This window comes from Pelecanus crispus, chromosome 9, assembly GCF_030463565.1.
Source record: "Pelecanus crispus isolate bPelCri1 chromosome 9, bPelCri1.pri, whole genome shotgun sequence".
NCBI classification, from domain to species: domain Eukaryota; kingdom Metazoa; phylum Chordata; class Aves; order Pelecaniformes; family Pelecanidae; genus Pelecanus; species Pelecanus crispus.
Window position 1 is genome coordinate 38798857 of NC_134651.1, and position 19228 is coordinate 38818084.

General features: G+C 45.4%; 1 protein-coding gene across 12 annotated transcripts in view; it reads left to right on the forward strand.

The window, feature by feature from the left end:
- The window catches only part of PRRC2B (proline rich coiled-coil 2B), a 47876-nt gene that overhangs the window by 1225 nt on the left and 27423 nt on the right, over positions 1-19228 (forward strand). For all 12 annotated transcript variants that reach the window (XM_075717110.1, XM_075717113.1, XM_075717111.1 and 9 more), the window contains exons 2-5: positions 13678-13845; positions 14835-15012; positions 15234-15336; positions 16340-16412. In XM_075717110.1, coding sequence (XP_075573225.1) covers positions 13731-13845; positions 14835-15012; positions 15234-15336; positions 16340-16412 — 469 coding nt within the window. In that variant the 5' untranslated portion in view covers positions 13678-13730. The remainder of the gene's footprint in view (positions 1-13677; positions 13846-14834; positions 15013-15233; positions 15337-16339; positions 16413-19228) is intronic.

The following is a 19228-nucleotide window of genomic DNA, read 5'->3' on the forward strand; positions in this document are numbered from 1 at the left end:
TTCGTCTTCTGAACGTGCAAAGGGTGAGATACTCCTTGGAGTATCAACTCATCAGATATTTGTATATTCATGTTACTGGTGTTTGGGGTGATAATCGGTAATAAAGATAAATGTTTAGGACTTTAGTAATTTTGTTTCTTTCTAGGAGCAGGTATTAAGTTTAAGCGCGTTGCAGGGTCTACATCATCTGCTGTAGTCTGCTTAGGGGAAAGGCATCCCACCCCTTCCAGGACTGAATCGAGGTTTATAGTGGAAGTTTTGCTTGTGTTAAGCCTTGTCTTGCAGATGCACAGGGGGCCTCCACTGGAATGGGCCTTTTCATGATGCGTGAAAAACTGGTCCCTGCCTTGCAGAGCCCAAGCCTGGAGAATCAGCTCCTGATGAGTAGATTTCTCAGATATAAACTGTCAAAGATGTAATTCTGGACCTGCCTTTTCCACGCCTTTTGCACATTCAGTTGGCACTGGCGTAGTTAAACCCCAGTGTCCTAAAAGCTGGTGCTGTGGGCCAGGGACTCGGGAATAAAGTCACCTAGAAGAGGTAGGGAGGCTGAGACCATGTTCTGAAAGTGGAATTTAAAGAGAGGATGGAAAAATGATGGTTTTGGGATGATTTCTGTCTGAAAAGTTGAATATATACCTGCATTTTTCACTTCAAATGAAGTATTGTAAACGGGCCTGGGTTTTATCAGGAGCGCGTCTGGGGTCCTTGAGATCTTCGTGGGTTCATCATGGGCCATGCTACTTCTTTCAGGACTGTGGCCTAAGAGGTTCTTCCTAGTTAGCAGAGTCTATTTTTGGGGTATGATAAACAAGACCTCTCCTGTATGACCTCTTTGAAAAGGGCTGGTACTTCTCTTTTTACAGTTAAAAAGTTCAGATTAAAAATCAGACAGATCACAAATACTGTTTGAGATTGCTGGGGGTTTTGGGGGGTGTTTTTATTTTGGCGTGGGGTTTTTTTTCTTTCTTTTTTAATTTACATGTTTCCTCAAGCCAGTATGAATACATTTGCTGTTAGCTGTGTTTTGATTTTGTGCTTAATTTGGTATGTACGTTGAATATAAGTTGATTCCTTTTTTTTTATTTGTTGGTGGTCTGCTTTTCTGCACGGCTTGAGTAGACTAGATGTCACACATTTTAGGATGCTTTCAGTAGTGTTTGCTGATAAGAAAGTATATTTCTACATGACTGGAGCAGATACCTTTCCTTTAAAAAAAAAAAAAAAGTAGTAAAAATATGAGCCTTATATAGGTTTCCAAAGCTGTCATTATATAGTGTCTTGGTGCCTTGTTTTTTCTAAATTTGGAGTATTTTTTATTTGGTCATGCAGTGCATTTTTTGATGACCTGTGGGCTTTTTTTTTTTTCTTTTTCTGTGTGTGCATGAGAGCCTAAAAGTGAAACTCAGCCAACTGGCTGAAGCTGGAAGAGTAATAGTTCATACAGATGCTGGAAAGGAGATGCAGGGTTTAGAAGTATTTTAGTTTTAATAAATATGAGTAAGGTTCCTAAAGAATTTTTATTAAAATGATTTCACTTTATAGTGACATTTTAATAAAGCCTTTTATTAAAGCTTTGTGTAAAACCTAACTTCAAAGGCCAATTTACTTGAACAACCTCCTTCTAAAAGTAGGGGTGGCATTAGAGTCTGTATTTGCCTTGTGCCTGACGCAGCGTGCTGTGGTATCTGACTGAGGGATGGTATAAAGACAAACAATCCTCAGTCCTCGTGTGCGTGGCACTGATGCTTTTGCGTAGCACCCGATTCCTGTACCGCATCCTCCTCATCCTGCAGGGTATCGCATCTGAGGTGTAACTGGGAAGAGTCAGGAGCATGGTTTTGGCATGTCTGGTAGTGCTTCCAGTTTGTCTGAGCTGTACAGTACAGAGTCTGTTTGATTATCCATTACAGAATTACCTGCCTATTTAAGATTCAAAAGTGTTGGTTGCTCAAGGCCTTCATTGTGCTTACCTGAGTAATTGAAAGTATTTAAGGGCGAGCCGGGCTGACCTTCTTAAGTGCTGCTGCATTGAAAATAATAGTAAGCCATTTTATTTTTTCTTTTATGATGGTAGCCTGTACAAAGAGATTTTGCTACAGTGGCATTTCCACTTGTAATTGTGTATTTTCTTGTTGTAGGAATAGAAGCGATGTGAACAGGAGAAACTTACTGAAGTGGTCACTTTAGGGGAGGGAGAGGGTTTATTCCAAGGGCTGGACCTCTGGTCATCTCTGCTCCTCTTTACTGGATTCCTCATTTATTCTGCATCTTGGCAATGAGTGCCTTGCTCTTCAGCTAATCATGCCTTGTAAGTGGGTTTTGTTTTTCATGTGGCACTGACTCATTCTCCTAATAGGTCGATAATTTCACAGCTCCTTATCACTAGTTTGTCATTTGGAACAGAAGAAATACAACTGTGAGTCTGTCAGGTATCAGACAGTGAGGTGAAAGCACAGGGAACAGGTAAAGGCTGGGGAGGTGCAGCTCTCTCCTTTGCAGAACATCTTTTTCTAACTGCTGAAATTAAGTGACTGTTACGGAAGTCATGACGGTGTGCTTCTGGAAAGCACCTTCTGAAGGGGGTTTTGCAGATATGTGCAAAACCTGTCTGGTTTGGTTAAAGGGTTGTTCTTTCCCCCAGGAGGGAGAAATGGGGCTAAAGCAGGAGATTTGTATTATAATGTTAAGCCTCACTGAAACGTAGCTTGGGCTCATTTTTTAGTTAGTAACTTGTACTAGCATTCAGGGTGTTCTCTGTGTGCGCGTGTGCTTCCTGCACAGAAGTAACTGAAAAGTTTGAGCTTATGAGCTGTTTTATTTTGGAGCAAAGCTGTTCGGATGTGTATAGCTGTAAATCCTGATCCCTTTTTTTGGTCTGGGAGTGTTGGGGCCATAATTGAAGTGGACTGGAGGCTGGTGTGGTAGCTCTGGGTTGTTCTGTATTTACCTGTGGCATTGGTTTGTTGTGAAGCTGCTTGACTTGCAGTGCTGTGGGGTCCGTGAGGACAGAAGGTGGTTTTGAGGTGTTAAAAGGTGTATGTGCAGTTCTGCAGGGGGTCATTGTACTTACAGCCAAAGTACAGTGACTGTATTTTGCTTCTGAACGCTTACATTTTCAGGAAAGTGCTGGTAAACTGGAAGGAACAAGAGAGCTCACCGTGACATCTTTAAGAGACTATGGGTTTTACTTTGTGGAGGACTGGTGAAAACAATCGTACCTTGAGTGAAAGGGAGGAGGTAATGGCCAGATTTGAAACATGAAAAAGTGAAAGGGGAGGTGAAGGTGAGCCAGGCTTCAAGTGCGAAGAAATACAGGAAAAATACCAGGAAGAAAGCGAGGACTGGCTAACAGCACCCTAGGATCTGTCCAAGAGGACTACTCTGTTGGACTGTAGTACTTCCCATGTCCACAGGGCTTCAATTAGCTGTTGGGAGCATCCTCAATAGCCTTTGAATTTCAGGTGAGTAGCACTAAGAGGGGTAAACTATATAGTATTTGCAGAGTTTGCACCCTGTTGGAAGAAGCTTGGTGGAGGAATCCTTCCTGGGTAGCTGTTGAGACATTTTGGACAGGAATTGTAGTGACAGTGCTGCAAGGAGTGAATAGAGACAAGTTTGAAGAGCTTGCACTGGGACTTCGCCTCCCACAGGCACTTCTTGTGTGGGAATATAGCATGGCTTGCCTTTTTTTTTTTTTTTTTTTTTTTTTAAAGAGTTCTGCTGTGGGGTAGGCTCTTCAGCTGTTCCTACCTGTATGTGGGCTGAGAACCCGTACAAAAGCCTTGAATGCTCTTGTTCAGAGTCTGGAGTAGGCTGTGAAGCAGGCAGGGGAGTAGGGACATGCTCAAGAAACGCTTCTTCATGGCTGGAATAGTATGAAGTATGGTTTTATCTTTTTTCTGAAATAACCAAAGAATCGAGCTCCCACCTAGCAATTGAAACTTCACAAGCCGTCATTTAGGAGCAGATTCACAAGATCTGAATGTTATTACAGTGTTAGTGTTCTGTGTCTGAGCAAAATGTTGCCTTTAGTTATGCTTGTGGTCCTGTTGCCGTGAAAGCAGTGTATGGGGTGGTTCGTTTAGGAGGTGTTCACAGCATTCCCCGTCCTGGCACGTACACCTGCTCCTCCAGAACTCCTCTGGAGCAGGGCTTCATGCTGCTCCTGGCCCCACAGCATTAGGAAGGCACTGTGATTCAGAGGGTGGTTTCCAGCCCCAGAAGGTGGGAGGTGAAGGGTCTGTTTCTTGCTCTGCCACTCAGCATAGCTGCAGAGTTCTGCAGTATCATTTTCCTATCTGGAAAATAGAAGTGATGACGCTTACACACCTTGTCAGTTATGCATTGCAAATATCTATGTAAATTAAAGCATCTGTGAAATGTTTTCACTTCCTGTCCAGTCGTAGTCCAGATGTCTCCTGCATAGTCTGAGTTGCTTAGCTCTCCAGAAAAGCTAAAGCTACCTAAAGATATATAAAGCTCCTTTCTTCAGAGTACTGAACCACACCGCACATAACACTGGCTTTCTTACCACTTTGTACCTGTGTCCTTTTCCCATCAAATTCCTGTTACCATCCTTGGCATTCATTTGTAGTGCAAATGGCTGCTATGAAGAGGCTTCCTCTAAGAAAGGTTGCTGTGCGATGCTGCATTGCTCTAGTGTTGTTAAAAGTGGGGAACCTGGAGGAATACTTCCTTGGAAGCTTCAGCATCTGCAGTGTTTATGAATTGCAGGCTTGTCTGAACAGCTTGTAATGTTATTAATGGTTTGTACTGGCTGCATCAGTCTTGATGGCTGTGGGAAATCAGAGAAACCTGATAGAAAAAGATGTATTCAGCTCCTGCCAGGGCAGCTTTGTACCCTGCAGTCTGTGTGTGTTGGTGCTGGCCTGTCTGGTTGTAAAGGTGCCTGCTGGAGGAGCTCCCATCAGCGCCTTGGGGAGGAACAGGGCCTGAGGGATCTGCTTAGCGGGGGTGTACAGTGTGGGATTGGCATTTACTGCCTGCTGATTAATATCATTGGGTTTTATCTCTAGTCTCTCTCTTCATAAAGATAACCTTTTGTGCATACCCTGAATGGGAGTTGAGGCCCTGAAGTCAGCAGACAGCCTGAGAGCCTGGAGAGGTGTTACCAAAACCCAGATCTGGTAGTGAGGCTGGTTGGCGCAAGGTAAACACCCACCTCCCCATCCCAGTGTGATCCTTCCTGAGACTGCAGAGAAAGCAGAGCTGCTTATTCAACAGCTGATGGCATTTGTGTGGAAAGAGCTATATCTGTTCCTGAAAAAAGAACTGTTAGCCCTGAAGACTGGCAGCTTTGCTCTGATTTCATCTCTTGGAGCTGTGACATCTCTGATTTCCTCTCTGCTTGTTTGCTATAAAACCTATGTTCACTGCTCAGAGATGGAGTAAGTTGCTGAGCTTGGGACCAGGTAAGGGATTTATGAAATGTTTGTGACTTCTCTGGAAGAATTTCTGTGGTCATGCCTCAGAATGCATCTGTTCTATGGCAGCAGTTGATCGTGGTCCTTCTGCTTGTCCTTGCCCTGGCTCTGTAGGGCTCTCTAAGGTGAGCTATGCCTAATGACTCGACTCAGAGGCTTACATTTGGGTTCTGGAGCTGGCAGCACAGGTGGTTCACCTGTGCCACTCTTGCTGTACCTCACCTTGGTTATATGGGTATCATCACTGTGATGATTTTTAAGAGTCTGTGTGGCAAGAAGTGTCAGGACTAAGGGAATTTCACAGCCTTAAAATGCAGCGGTGTTCTGTTTAGTTGTTAGTGATGGAAGCGTCTTTGCCTTGAGTTGTCAGTCCTAAGACCTGGTGCAATGGCCTGAGAACAGTTCACGCTGTGTGGGTGCCCCCTGCCCTCGTGGGCTCCTCTGAAGCAGTGGCAGGATTGGGTCTGCTTTCTGTGCCAGTGGACAGCCTCTTCCACTGGAAGAGGTTGTTCTAGACATGGCAGATGCTGCTGCAGTGCGCTTCCTCACAGAATCATAGAATCGTTTAGGTTGGAAAAGACCTTTAAGATCATCAAGTCCAACCATTAGCCTAACACTACAAAGTCCACCACTCAACCAGTTAAGGGTAGAGTAATAATTAATTTCATGTTTTCTGGCTTGGTGGCTGGATTATTTTGTAATGAAAGTAAAACTAGGAATCATTAAGGTTGGAAAGGACCTCTAAGATCATCAGTCCAACCATCAACCCACCACCACCATGCCTACTAAACCATGTCCCAGAGTACCAGGTCTGCCCGTTTTTTTGAACACTTCCAGGGATGGTGACTCCACCACCTCTCTGGGCAGCCTCTTCCAATGCTTGACCACTCTTTCAGTAAAGAAATTTTTCCTAATATCCAATCTAAACCTTCCCTGACACAACTTGAGGCCATTTTCTCTCGTCCTATCGCTTGTTACTTGGGAGAAGAGACCAACACCCGCCTCACTACAACCTCCTTTCAGGTAGTTGTAGAGAGTGACAAGGTCTCCCCTCAGCCTCCTCTTCTCTAGGCTAAACAACCCCAGTTCCCTCAGCTGCTCCTCATAAGACCTGTGCTCCAGACCCTTCACCAGCTTTGTTGCCCTTCTCTGGACATGCTCCAGCACCTCAATGTCTTTCTTGTAGTGAGGGGCCCAAAACTGAACACAGTGTTCAAGGTGTGACCTCACCAGTGCCAAGTACAGGGGGGCCATCACTTCCCTGCTGCCTCCTTGTTTGACTCTTGTTTACAACTTGCTCCTTTGTGATCGAGAGCTGCATTTTCTTTGAGGGTCTTGGCAGTGCAGGTTTGGGTGGCTGGGGTAGAAACCTGAGCTCTGGGACCTTTGGCACTGCCTACAGTTTTTCTTGAGCAAACTGTTTCTCTGCCATGCTTACCTAGCTTGTAAAATAGGACTGATAGTACAGGCCCTGTTACCCATCAGGACATCCCTACTAGCTATTTGCAGTCTGTTGTTGCTCAGATACCTAAATGCCCAGTTTACCTTACAGTTCAGCTGAATGTTGCCAGGAGCTTTCTGAACAGGTTTTGCCAACAGAGCATTATGCCAGGGATTTCTTTTGTGTTTGGATTTAAATTGCTTGCTCGTGATCAGCCTCCTTGCTTCGGTGTTGAGGGAACAGGATGTTGCATCTGTGTATTCTCTCCGGACATTCAGCTCTCGGAGGAACCTGAGCAGGGCAAAGTGGAAGGCAGAATCACTTTAGAAGCTGTAGGTAGCGTGCTTCCGCTCTGGGCCTTGGTTGTGGAGGAGCCAGAGCATAAGTACAACTCTTAAGGGTAAAGATTTGCATTTGAATATGAGCCCTCCTTTGTGCAGGCAGCTTGTGGAGATCACTAGGTCACTTCCCTTTCCTCTTGTACTAGAGCAGTTGGGGTCTGGATTTGTTGAAGCCAAAGGTGGTTCTTGCTGAGCTGCTCTGTCCTCTGTGGGTTTTGTCTCTGAAATGTGAAACAGCAAAGAAATACGCTCCTTTATTTCTATTGTGTCTTGCTGCAGAAGTGCCTACAGGAAGTCACGCTTTCTGAGCCTGGCAAGGTTTATAGATAGGGGCATCAGAGTCAGTTTGTGCGGGGGCTTGTCTCATTTAACGCCTTTATGGCCTGGATGAGAGGGCAATGAGTGTGATGTTGGTAGTTGGTGCTACGTAAGATACCTTGCTGCCTCCCTGCACTAGTCAATTCTTGATTCTGAGGGGTATGATAGCCCTGCAGCACTTCCTCTTGGGTTAGAGATACGGTTATTCCTTCCTGACAAGCTGGCACCAAGGGGTCAGTTCCTTCTTTACAGCATGATGGGGCAGATGGGCAGAAAATGGGCTCTGGTTCTCTGGATGGCTGCTGTAGACAGTCCTTTCAAGAAAAGAATTTACTGCACACTTTGGGTTTTCTGCTGCTTGAAAAGGAAAGGGAGTTTCATGAGCACAGGATCTTGTAGGTACTTTTTGTGAGCTGTGGACCAGCTTTCCAACTGGATTTTTTTTTTCCTCCCTCCATGCCACAGTCTTGCATCTTCAGAATGAAGTGTTTCTTATCTTTGTCTGCGTCCTCAGTTAGTGGAGGTCAGGGCTCCTTTTCAGGGTGTGGCATTGTCTGTCCGGTCCTTACGGAAAGGACCACAAAACTTGTTAATGTTTTTGTGTAAATACAGCTGAGCTCTTCTCCAGACTCCAGTCTGCTTTATCTGTTTTACAGTAGGTTACAAATCCACCCTTTCTGGCTGCCTTTCTCTGCTGCCAGCCTTCCCAGCACTGGGAAAGCTGTTTAGCAGAGAGGTGAGGCTTCTGTATTTCACAGGCCAAACCTGAGATTATGGAGATCTGTTTTCTCTAGTAACAGTAGTTGTGATTCCCAACCTGTTGGTACATTTATTAAGAGAGGGCAGCAGGTGAGCTTGGTGAAGACAGAGCTGAGCAAATGAGGTCAGGTCATCTTACAGGACATGCCCTTTCTGCTCCCCCTGTTGTCATGTTTTATCTCTGCCTGTACAGCTCCATGCCACAGAGTTAATGACAGATAGGTTGTCCGGAAGACTTTGCCTCTCCTCTTCATGGTCCTGCTGCATGTCTCAAATCCAAAGTGGCTTGGCTTAGAGAGGCCTGATGATGGGGCTGGCCAGCGGGCAAGTCTTCTGGCAGGCAGCCTCCAACCATATTACTCAGCTAGCAGCATACCTCTGCAATAAATCATGGGAGATGTGATCCTGGTCTCTCATTCCTTGTTTTCACAAGGAGACAAGGTTCATGGGAGATGCAGAGAGAAGCTGGAATTGTGCAGAATTAAAAGAACTGGTACTGCTAAATATACTTGTTCAGCTAAGCAAGGAGGGTCTCCCCCCTTGTGAATCAGGAGCTCTCTTTGCTGCGGGGTGTCTATCTTTTCTTTTCACTGCAGACTGCTGACTTGCTTCTCCCTGTCTGGCAGGACTTAGTGCCACATTCAGGATCTCGGCAGGCCCTTTTTCAGGTGTACCAACAAATCTTAGCAGCTCCCTTTGGAAACAGTGCAACAGAATGGACTGCAAGTGCCTTCTTGTGGCCTAGACTCTTGCTACAGCCTCTGCCTGCTGCACAGCTCTTCTGTGTTGATCCTATTGACTTTGTACTTCGATGCTGATATTGTCTGGTTGCTCCCCTCCTTACTAAGCAGTCTCTCCTAGGAACTGAATGCTCATCTGGTCCCTTCCCCGTTAGGCTGGTGATCCCTGCCTGGCCCAAACAGGGCTTCTACAGGATCTAAGTGCATCTGGCACCAAGCCCCTAGGGCAGCTGGTCACGCTGTTGAACCAAAGCTCTTCCAAGGGCAGCCAGTGGCATCTTTCATCGCTGAGGCAGGTGGCGACCGTTTCACAAATAGGTGATTCTTGGTGGGACGTGTTCCAGGAGAAAAATGGTATCTCCCTGTTGACAGATAAATGTTTAGCTGTGAGAAGTACCAGCAAAATTGGCCGTCATCACTAATCTTCTGTAAAACTATACTATGTTTTTTAAAAGGTTTCACATTACCAGTAACATTAGAAACCACAATAGATGTCAGTTTAACAGCAACTCCAAACACTTCTCTTCGCCAAAGCTGAACTGTACTTTCAGAAACCTGTGAGTTTCTGAACAATTTGTATAAAATTTCAGGTCAGAAATCTTTCTGCTTCTGGAGAAAAGCCTTTTCACTGTTAATCTCCATCCTGTTGCTTTGTTTTGTGTTTGTGACTGCTGCTGTGAAGTGAGCAAGGAGTGAAGGTCTGCAGTGGTCTCCGGGTCTTTTGCCCGAGCGATTGTGCTCAGTGTAGAGCTCAGTGGTGTGCGAGTAGCTGAAGTGATTCCTTCTAGTGTGTGTGTTACCTTTTATGAACCTGTTTGCCCTGCTCAATTAAGTCTGGCTAACTTCCAGGTATTCAGGCTCCATTGAAGTCTTGTGAATAAAACACCAGCAGCCCAGCCTCCTTCATACATAGATTTACAAAGAGCTTTGCAGACAATCCTGTTTGTCAGGAGTCTCTCCCTTTGGCTGTGTTTTCAGCTCAGGGGTTTCCAGTTGTTACCAGTGGCAGTAACTGAAGGTTTTCACATGGCTCTTTTTGCAGGACAGGCTCCCTGTGCTCCTTAGATCCCTGCTGTATCTCCAGGACTTGCATACTCGGGCACTTAAAATGTCACTGTTGCTCTCTGGATTAGAACACATCCCTTTAAAAGGCAGCTAGATGGGGTCTATACCCACACATGAAATCCAGGGCAACATGATGTGGATGTGAAGACGCCTGGGTAGCAATTCTGGTGCAGTTGGTTGTACCCTGGGGTCTCTAATGTAACTGATTATACTGCAGTGTTTTCAGATTCCTCTGAGATGCTCAGTATTTTGCACTCCAGAGCTGTCCCTGGATATTAGAGGAGACCTTGCTAGTCCTGAGAACGGAAAGAGCTAAGCTGCACGCTAAAACTGATAGCAAACCTTCCCCCAAAAACCTCTGTAAACCCAGAAAGAAGCCTTGCAGAAATGCTAGTGATTTTTTTAAATTGCTCTGTAATGGGATAATGCTTTCTTCAGGGTCAGCTATCGGACACAGGGACCCTGAGCACAGGTCAGAGGCTTTGCTGAGACTGTCAGTTTTCAGTTGTCAGCATTGGCATGTGCCTTCTGGTTCTAGCTCTCCTAATAATAAGCATGGAGGCTGGCAGTTCAATTCTTAATTAACTTGATTTTTATCAGAAATGGCTTTGCTCTGCAAGACTGGAAGGCCTTGATGATCCCTGCCTGGATACCCTGCTTGACTCTGTGGTGGGAAAATAGTCCAGTGCTGTGACAGCCTTGGGAGGCTCCATGGCCTTTCTGAAATGCCTGGGTGAGCTGGGTGCCGAGCGATCCCCCTGGCCAATACACCCCTGGACCAGTTCAGCTCTGCAGCTGGCTGCTGTCAGGAGGGACGGGCACCAAGGTCCTGCCTGCGGGATGGCTCCGAGGGGGCTCAGCGCCTCTGCAGCCTGTTTGCACAGCAACCGTGTGGAAAGTGCCTCACCTCTCCGTGGACTTGTTTTCCCCTTGGGAGCACGCACATAATGCACAAACAAAGCTGTGTTTCACGTTTTCAGCTTCAAAGTGTTTAAGGAGTTCAAAGTAAATTTCACTTATTGAGACAGCAGTTGTGGCTGTCCCAGAAAGTTTGACAAGGGGCTTTATCCCGACATGTCCCCAGCTCCTCAGCTCTGAAGTGGTTGTTTATTCCTCCTGCATCCTTTTAATGATATAAGATGTAATCAAGAGGCAGCTGAGACCCAATTACATAACTGGTTGTCAGGGTTTCTCTTTGGCAGCGTTACCCTCCGTGCTGTTTGCATGCTGACTTTCAGGAACTTGGGGGATTTTCTGTTAACCAGCTAACTCCTGAACCTGATGTGGTAGGGTTTTTTGTTTGGTGTCGTCCGTGTCGTGTCGTGTGTCCCATCCCTGTCCCCCGTCCCCCCCCAGTGCCTACTAATTTTGTCTGATTTGACCTTTCTAAACCTCAGAGTGGATTTTATTGCTTGGGATTGTGTGAGGTTGGTACAGGATCGACGTGGTCTGGATAGACCCTGAGCCAGGCTCCCTCTGCAAGGCCCAGTATACCTGTAAAAGCAGGTGGCTGTGCTCTTGCCAGCGCAGCTGAGGGCTGGCGTGCAGCACCCTCTGCTATTTGCTCTAGTCAGGGGCTCCCCACAACTCTGCCAGTTCAACTAGGTCATTGTTCTCCATCCAGCTTCTACTTTCCTGCCAAGTCCGTGCTAATCAGTGTTTTTTCTCCCTTTCTCTCTTATGTCTGTCCTACTGATAAAATACAGTGGAAATAGGCAAGTGAGGGAGGAGCTATTGTTTTCTTTGGCACGTGGTGACCGTCTGAGCAAAGATTGAACCAGACTCCAGCCAAAGATCCATTTGCTGCTCTGCAGGAAAAGGTGTCTCAAGAATGCCAGCCAGCCCTGCTGCCTCTGCAAGCCTTCGTGCTGCAGCCCTGCGTGGTGGTCCAGCGAAGGTGGCTGCGTGGGGCTTCTTGCGGAGCCTGGTGTTTTTCCTGAGCATCCTGTGGATGCTGTTACTGAGTGACAGAAAATGCTTTTCTTCCTCTGTCCCCGACGTGCTGCTTGCTGCGTAGCACACAGCTTCTTGCTCCTGCCAGGGCCGATTTAAATCCTGCAGTGCAAGAATGAACGCTGCATAGGGCCCATTTTATTGGTCAGACACTTGCCCCTGGCAGCAGCCTTTAGATGGGCTTTACTCGTCTAGTTGCAGATCGCAGTACATTCTCAAACTGGCTGTATCCAACATGTTTGTGGTCTGTGCTTTATTTTGTACGTAATGCGTGATGGACTAATCCTCTTACCTGGAAATCATGTTTGATAAGGCGTTGGCTGGTGGAAGTTGTAGCCTCTGGTCAGATACAGTTTCTTTCAGAAGAGTGATTTCTGACGGCATTTGAAACATGCTTTCAGCTGGATGAGTTTCAGAAAGGGGGAAGGGTGGGAAGGTCCTATATATGTAGCATTTTGTTACTCCAACACAGAGTTGCAACCCTAAGATGGGACTTAGCAGATGGTATAATAAAACTGCCAGCAGTTTTAGGCTTGAAGTGGAGGCTTTACAACAAGAAATACGTAAATCTAAATTACGTGAGAAAGGGTTAGATTAAGCTCCTAGGTTTGAGAAAATTTAGAACAGAGAATTATGCTTGAAAAAAATGAAAGAAAGGTCCATTGAAAGTAAGCAGTTTCTTTTCTGACACAAAAGTTGACCTACAGTGTGTGTGTTCCCCATGTTTCGGCTTTGTCCTAGGCTCCAAGAGCCAAAAAGTGAAATTAAAGAGACTGCCTGCACGAAGGGTGTTAATCAGCGCATGTTGTGCCAGCAAAGATCAGAGCAAAAAATTAACAAACCACATCCATTGTGAAAAGTATATTTATAGCTAACAATGATGTTGAAGGTGCCAGGAACAGAGAAAATATAGTCGTCTTCTTAATAAAGTGTTTTCAGGATTCACAGTAGAACTGCTGAACCCACAGGTTCAAGAATCTGCACCTGTTTCTATTGAGCAGGTTTTTTTGGACTCCTTAGCGCGCTCTCATGGCCAGCAGATGGGAAAAGGGAATTTGAAGACATAACTGTTGCCTTCAGGTGATGCTTTCAAAGCATTAACTGCTGGTACGAGTCATTAACTGTGGCCAATGTGGAACCATAAACCTAAACATTACAAACCCGACTACCAGTGCTTCAGTGGGAAACCCAAAGATAAATTCCAGTGTGGTATAAGATGCAGTGCTTTTCTGTCACTTATGTTTAGGAATCCTTGTGCGTTTTTGTGCTTTGTGCTGCTTATTGTTAGACTTATTCTTTTAAAGCAAGGACTTATGTTGACCACCCTCTCTTGTATTCTCATACTTAAAGCAGCTCAACTTTCAGCACTGGAGTGGCAGAAAAAAAAATGATGCTGTGAGAAGTGTGTTCCTGCAGTTCTTTTCATTCAGTTCATGAATCTTAAATCCCACAAGTTTCTTGCAACTAAAGAGGAGAGGGTTAAAACCTTGTAACTTAGTGTGTCTGCTCACTGGCTAGCTGCAGTTCTAGCAGCTGTGCGTGTTTTACTTTTTACTTGTCTGTGGCTAAATAATCCGTTTGATGGCGTTTCCCTGGTTCTCTTTCATTAAAAGGCAGATCGGGAGCGGCGCAGAGAAATTTCCTTACTAGATGACATTTCATCGCAATGTCCGATCGTTTGGGGCAAATAACCAAGGGAAAGGATGGGAAAAGCAAGTACTCGACTCTCAGCCTGTTTGATAAGTATAAAGGAAAGTCAATAGAAGCTATCAGAACTACAGGTAAGAAATGCCTTCAGAAAGCTCCTTTTGGTGTCTTCCAAGAGTGTTGTTGCAGAGCTAATTCAGGTTCTTGGCCCTGTGGGTAGAATGCCCAGTGGGAAGCAGCTGGGTTGCAGAGCTGTTTGTGTTGGTGTCTAAGGCTGTGTTTCATTAGGACTTCAAGGAAAATGTCTGTGGTTCTTTGCGCTACCGTTGTTTTAGAGACATGGAGGAATTACGGCAAAACAGCTGGGGGACTGTTGGCCCTTTTGTTTAGCCTGTGTCCTCGCTGGAAAGTGGTCAGGTTGCAAACTTGAGGGAAAGCCTTACTGGGGCCTTAGACTGTACCAAGACAGGGCAGTTAAGGTGACTGAAGTGCCTTAAATTGGTCAGACCTTGTGTGAGGTGAGAGTCGAGGACTGAAGGCCTCTGGGGAAGAATCTGAGTTAGTTTTGCAGTGGAGATGTGACCAAAAGTAGATGGTGGGGTCAGAAAAATGGAAGCATTGCCTGGACTGGCTCTGGATTTGGTGTGGGAGTAGAAGACCAAAGAAAATAAAGTATCATCTTAATAAAGGTGATCTGGTGGGGAGAGCTGGAAAATCTAGACCTTGGGACTCCTGGGTTAGATTACCAGTCTGTCTGCTAAGAGGTGGGCTTGGATGGCCATTTCCCCAAGCTGTGAAAGGGCAGCGCTGCTTCTCCTCGGTGACATGAAAGAGGAGTATCTGCACAGGTAGCTAAAAGACTCTGTGAGCGTTTTCTGTTGGGGAGAGTTATTTCTATCTCCCTTCCGACTGTTGTAGGAGGCTGCCTGTTAGCCAGCTGCTACAACAGATGGCTGCTTCGCCGTGGTCCTGTGGGAAGTGACCTGTATGTTGACATAGCAGCAGTGGTGCTGCTTGTCATACAGTTCTGTTGGGACTGCACCCAGCCACAGTATGCTAATTAAGGTTACTTATCTAGCAGGGTATAGCCCTTTATGACCTGCCGTTGTTCCTTTCTCGCTAGTTATTCCTAGACATGGCTTACAGAGTCTTGGGAAAGTTGCTGCTGCCCGTCGCATGCCACCTCCTGCAAACTTGCCTAGCTTGAAGTCTGAGAACAAAGGAAACGACCCCAACATCATTATTGTACCCAAGGACGGTACAGGATGGGCAAACAAACAGGATCAGCCAGACCAAAAGAGGTAGGTGGAACTACTCTTTGCTAAGTTTTGTCAAGCAAGCAGCAGCAGTTGTGTGCTGCTGTGCTGTGTGTTGGACCTTACAGTGATCAATGCCCTGTTGTCCGTGCCAGTGCAGAGCCACCGTTAGCTTGATCTTTTAGCAACTGCTATATTGCCAGAGTCCTTTTCCTGTTTTCTTGCCTTCCTTCCCCTTTGATCTCACCTCTGCTGTCTCTTTTCAGTTCCAGTGCGACAGCTGCACAGCAGCAGGAGTCGCTGCCGCAGCAGGGTTTGCAGAAATCTGTCTCCAATTTACAGAAGCCGACACAGTCAATCAGTCAGGAGGTAGGTGCAAGCGGTCTCTGTGACTGCCACCCGCTTCCCCTGTCCCCAGACAGCTGGAGGGTTTTCTTTAATTGTCTGTGTTGCCTTGTACAAGTAAGAATCAGCAGACTGCAATTTACAGAACAGCTCCTCTATAATCAATTCTTGTAGAACTGACTGTCTTGACTCCCAAGTTACTGTGCCCCAGGAATTCTGTGCTGCAGTTAGAGTATAATTCTGTGCACGTTACCTCTGTACCTTTCAAGTGTGTGCAGAAAGTCTAGCTTCAATCTGGAAAGAATGGCTGGAATGTGGGATGGCTGGTTAGCACTTCTAAACTATTTTGCTTTGGGTCTAATTCAAATGTCGCTTGGTGACAACAGATCCAGCTCTTGCTCCCAGCCTGATGAGACTTGATAAGAAGAGATCTGGTCATGTGGGAGAAGTAGCCAGTGTCAGGACCTGAAAAAGCTACTGGCAAGTAAGAAAGCTTCCCCAGAGAGTGCAGGGACCTGGCCCCTCTGTGCTGCAGATTTCACACTTTTAGTTTAAAAAAATTTCCCAGCCCTTGAGGTTCAGGGAAATCAGGACAGGAGTTTTGTTTTGAAGAGAAGAGTGGTTAATGCATGAGAAAGTAGGGTAGCCTTCAAGCTGAGGTGTGGCATGGAACAAATTTAGAAGATTAAGAGGGACCATTTGGGAAAAAAGCAACAGAACAAAGGGGAAGCTTGATTAGAGGGAGGAAAGCAAGAGGAATGGTTGAGGAAATAGTTGGTGAAGATGAGTGGAGGAGAGATGAGAGGCAGGGCAGAGAAGTGGATTTTTGCTGTAGCATCATAATATACTGGAGTGGGTGGCAGCTAACTTTAGCCCCAACAAGAAGCTGGGGAGACCTGTGGTGTCCAGTGACATCTGGGTGATCTAGAGGTCTGAACTGTAGCAGGAAATGAGAAATAGTCATGAGACATCACTGATCTGTGAATGTTGGGGGGGGCGGGTGTTGTGTTCTGGTTTTTGTTTTCAGAGTACAAATTCAGTGCCAGGTGGACCAAAGTCATGGGCACAGCTGAATGGAAAGCCAGCAGGACAAGAAGGTGGTGAGTATGATAAACAGAAATGGAGCTGGGTATGTGCCTGCTTCTCCCAGACAGGCATGAGATGGGGTGGACTCCATTTCTTCCTGCCCTCCCTGTCTAGACTGGTGCGGAATGGGACACAGCTGTCTTGCTTACAGTGCAGTGAGGCCATATGAGTCTTGTTTTCAATCTGTGTAGTGTGTTGGCTGGAATGATGCAACTGCATCTGTTCAGGTCTGCCAGTGCAAGACATAGCTTGAACAGAATGTGTCTCGCTGCAACCTGGAACCAGAATGATTCACGCACTTGGGAAGCAGCAGGGAGTTCTGGGAGGTGAAGGTTTTGAAGGAGGGAAACATTTACCCCCTCATAAGCATCTTTCATCAACGTAGAAGAGTGTGTAATAAAGGTGCAGAAAACAGAGTGGAAGAGGGGAGGGATTGGTTTAGAAGAAAAGAAGAAAGGAGAAGAGAGGCCATTAGAGACTGGAAATATAGGCATCTCCATGGCTAGCAGCATGGGGAGTGTCACCTAATTAGGTGGTCAAAAGTGAGGCTGTAATGATAGTACTCGGGGAGGCTGTACGCAGCATCCTTGGTCCAAGGGTATTACAGCGTCAGTGGGTGGAGGTGGCACTGAAGCTGTTGCAGGATGCACTTGCTTACACCTTGGCTGAGGCCTTTCTATTAAGTCTCCCTGAGCAACTGTGCTGCTGATGGCTTCTGCTTGACTGAGGATCCTGAAGTAGTGTTAACATAAATTGGGAGTTTAGTCGTCTTCAAATGCATCCATTTCCACACAGGAGGTGGTTTCCAGCTGCACTGAGTACTACCATTAAAACTGTGGTGAGAATAATAGCTCAGTTCCACTGTTTTAATGTGAACAAACCTGGAACTGTTCAGCTGTTGAGTGAAATTGCAGAGAGATTTGAAAGAATTGAGACAGCTGCAGATTGCAGAGATGGAGGCGACAAGCTTATGCTAAATTAAGAGTCCCTTAATGAGAGGGTGTTTCTCAAAGGCTAAATGTTAGCAGAGACTTGTGCTTGCCTAAGGTTGGTGGCCAGAGCAAAGACTGTCTGGTTTGGTTAACTGGTACTTTTTTGACACTGTTGCTGTCTGGACCTCCTGTACAGTCATTTTGAAACCTGATCATCTAACAATGTTTTTAAAGATTTTTTTGAAAACTCATTCTAGGTCACACTTATCAATATAGAGTTCTCAACCCAAGAAAAGAGTTGCATATGTGGCTAAGAGCAACTTAATTAGAAGGTAATTGAATCACAGAAGCATCAGAAATCTGGCTGAAAGGACTTCTTAGGCTATCCCATCCTTGCACATCTTCTTCAGTGGCATTGAACAGTTGCTTTTCCTTCTAAGCTAATACAGCAGTTTCTAATATTATTGACAAAGAGGAAAGTCTTTTGCGTTTTGTTCTCTTTTTAGGTATTACTGCTGTAAAATCTTTTTTGGAGGGGGTATCCTTAAGAAATGTGGTCTAGTAAATTAATTAGGAACTGCTCCATGCCTGTGTCTTCTGTATAAGGGGCATTTGGAGGGGGAAAAAAAAAAAAAATGCACCAAACTTTTTTCAGTGTGATGCTGCCTAGGGTTAGAGTGCAAATTGTTAACGCCTGCACATTAACAGTCATTACATTCTGCAGCCTTACCTGCGTGGTGGAATTCTCCCCTGAAAAACACTTACATTTGTTAATATTCTCATTGTCATTCTACTTCAGTAGAATTAATGCGGTAGAAGTCAGAACTCTTGGCGCATCTCGCATATTTTGTGGTGTATTTGAGAAATATCCTTCTTGCGTATTCTTATCTGTCCAAAATATTTGAAGATATGTGCAGCAGTTGCAGTGTCTTCCCTGGAAATCTTCAGATGGGAGGTCTTGTGCAGTGTGCAAGTTCCAGAAAGTGCAAATGACTCAAAGAAGCCAATCCTTCTTGACACTTTAGGGCAAGGAAGGGTAAAGATAGATGAGACTCTTTTGTCACGTCTTCAGTACTCATTGCTGATACTTCTAACATGGTAATTTTGAAATGCTCTTCTTAAAAAGAGCATTAGCCAAGTAACACCAAGAAACAGTTCTCAAAAAAGCAATTTTTTTAATGTTTAGTAGTGCAATAATGCTGACAGTTTCCTTTTATTCTGTGTTATCTTGCCAGCAGGTTTAGGAGAATTGCTGTGTGTTGTTTTCCAGTCACTTGCCAATCTTTAGAATGGATAGAAAGCTGTCATTCTAGGGTGGCTGATGACTCAGCAAGACATTCTGCCGATAATGAGAAATGAACCTGGCCTGATCTGGCCAGTGATCTGCATCTTAAAAATGCTGCAGAAGGGAGGAGAGTGGGATATAGCGTATAGCACTTGGTCCTTATCTGTGGTCTTTCACTGAGTATACTGCCAGAAATCTTAACAATAGACTTGTAGAGCGGTAGAGTGAGATCTGAGCAGAAAGAGCCTGAATAGAAATGTCAAATATTTGATAACAGGGTGTCATCTATAAGCCATCTTGCAGAATTTGTATCTCTGCCTCAGTCTGAATTTTGTACTTTACAAAGATAATTGGAAGCTGAGAAAGTTCACTCTGACTTTGTTGAACATGAGAATTTAAATGAAGATCCCAAGATAAGAGTGTGGGAGTACTGGGTGAGGGCATGTGTTGTCGTGTTGGTGACAGTGTCTGAGAGTGTTTTGGATATGAGATGAGGTGCTGGTACGATAGTAATTTGGGCTTAAATATGCTGGAGGCCCAGATTCTCAGGAAACACGTTTCCAGGCTGATCTCGTAAGGGAGTTGGAAGAGTGGAAAGGTCTTCTCTGAGTCC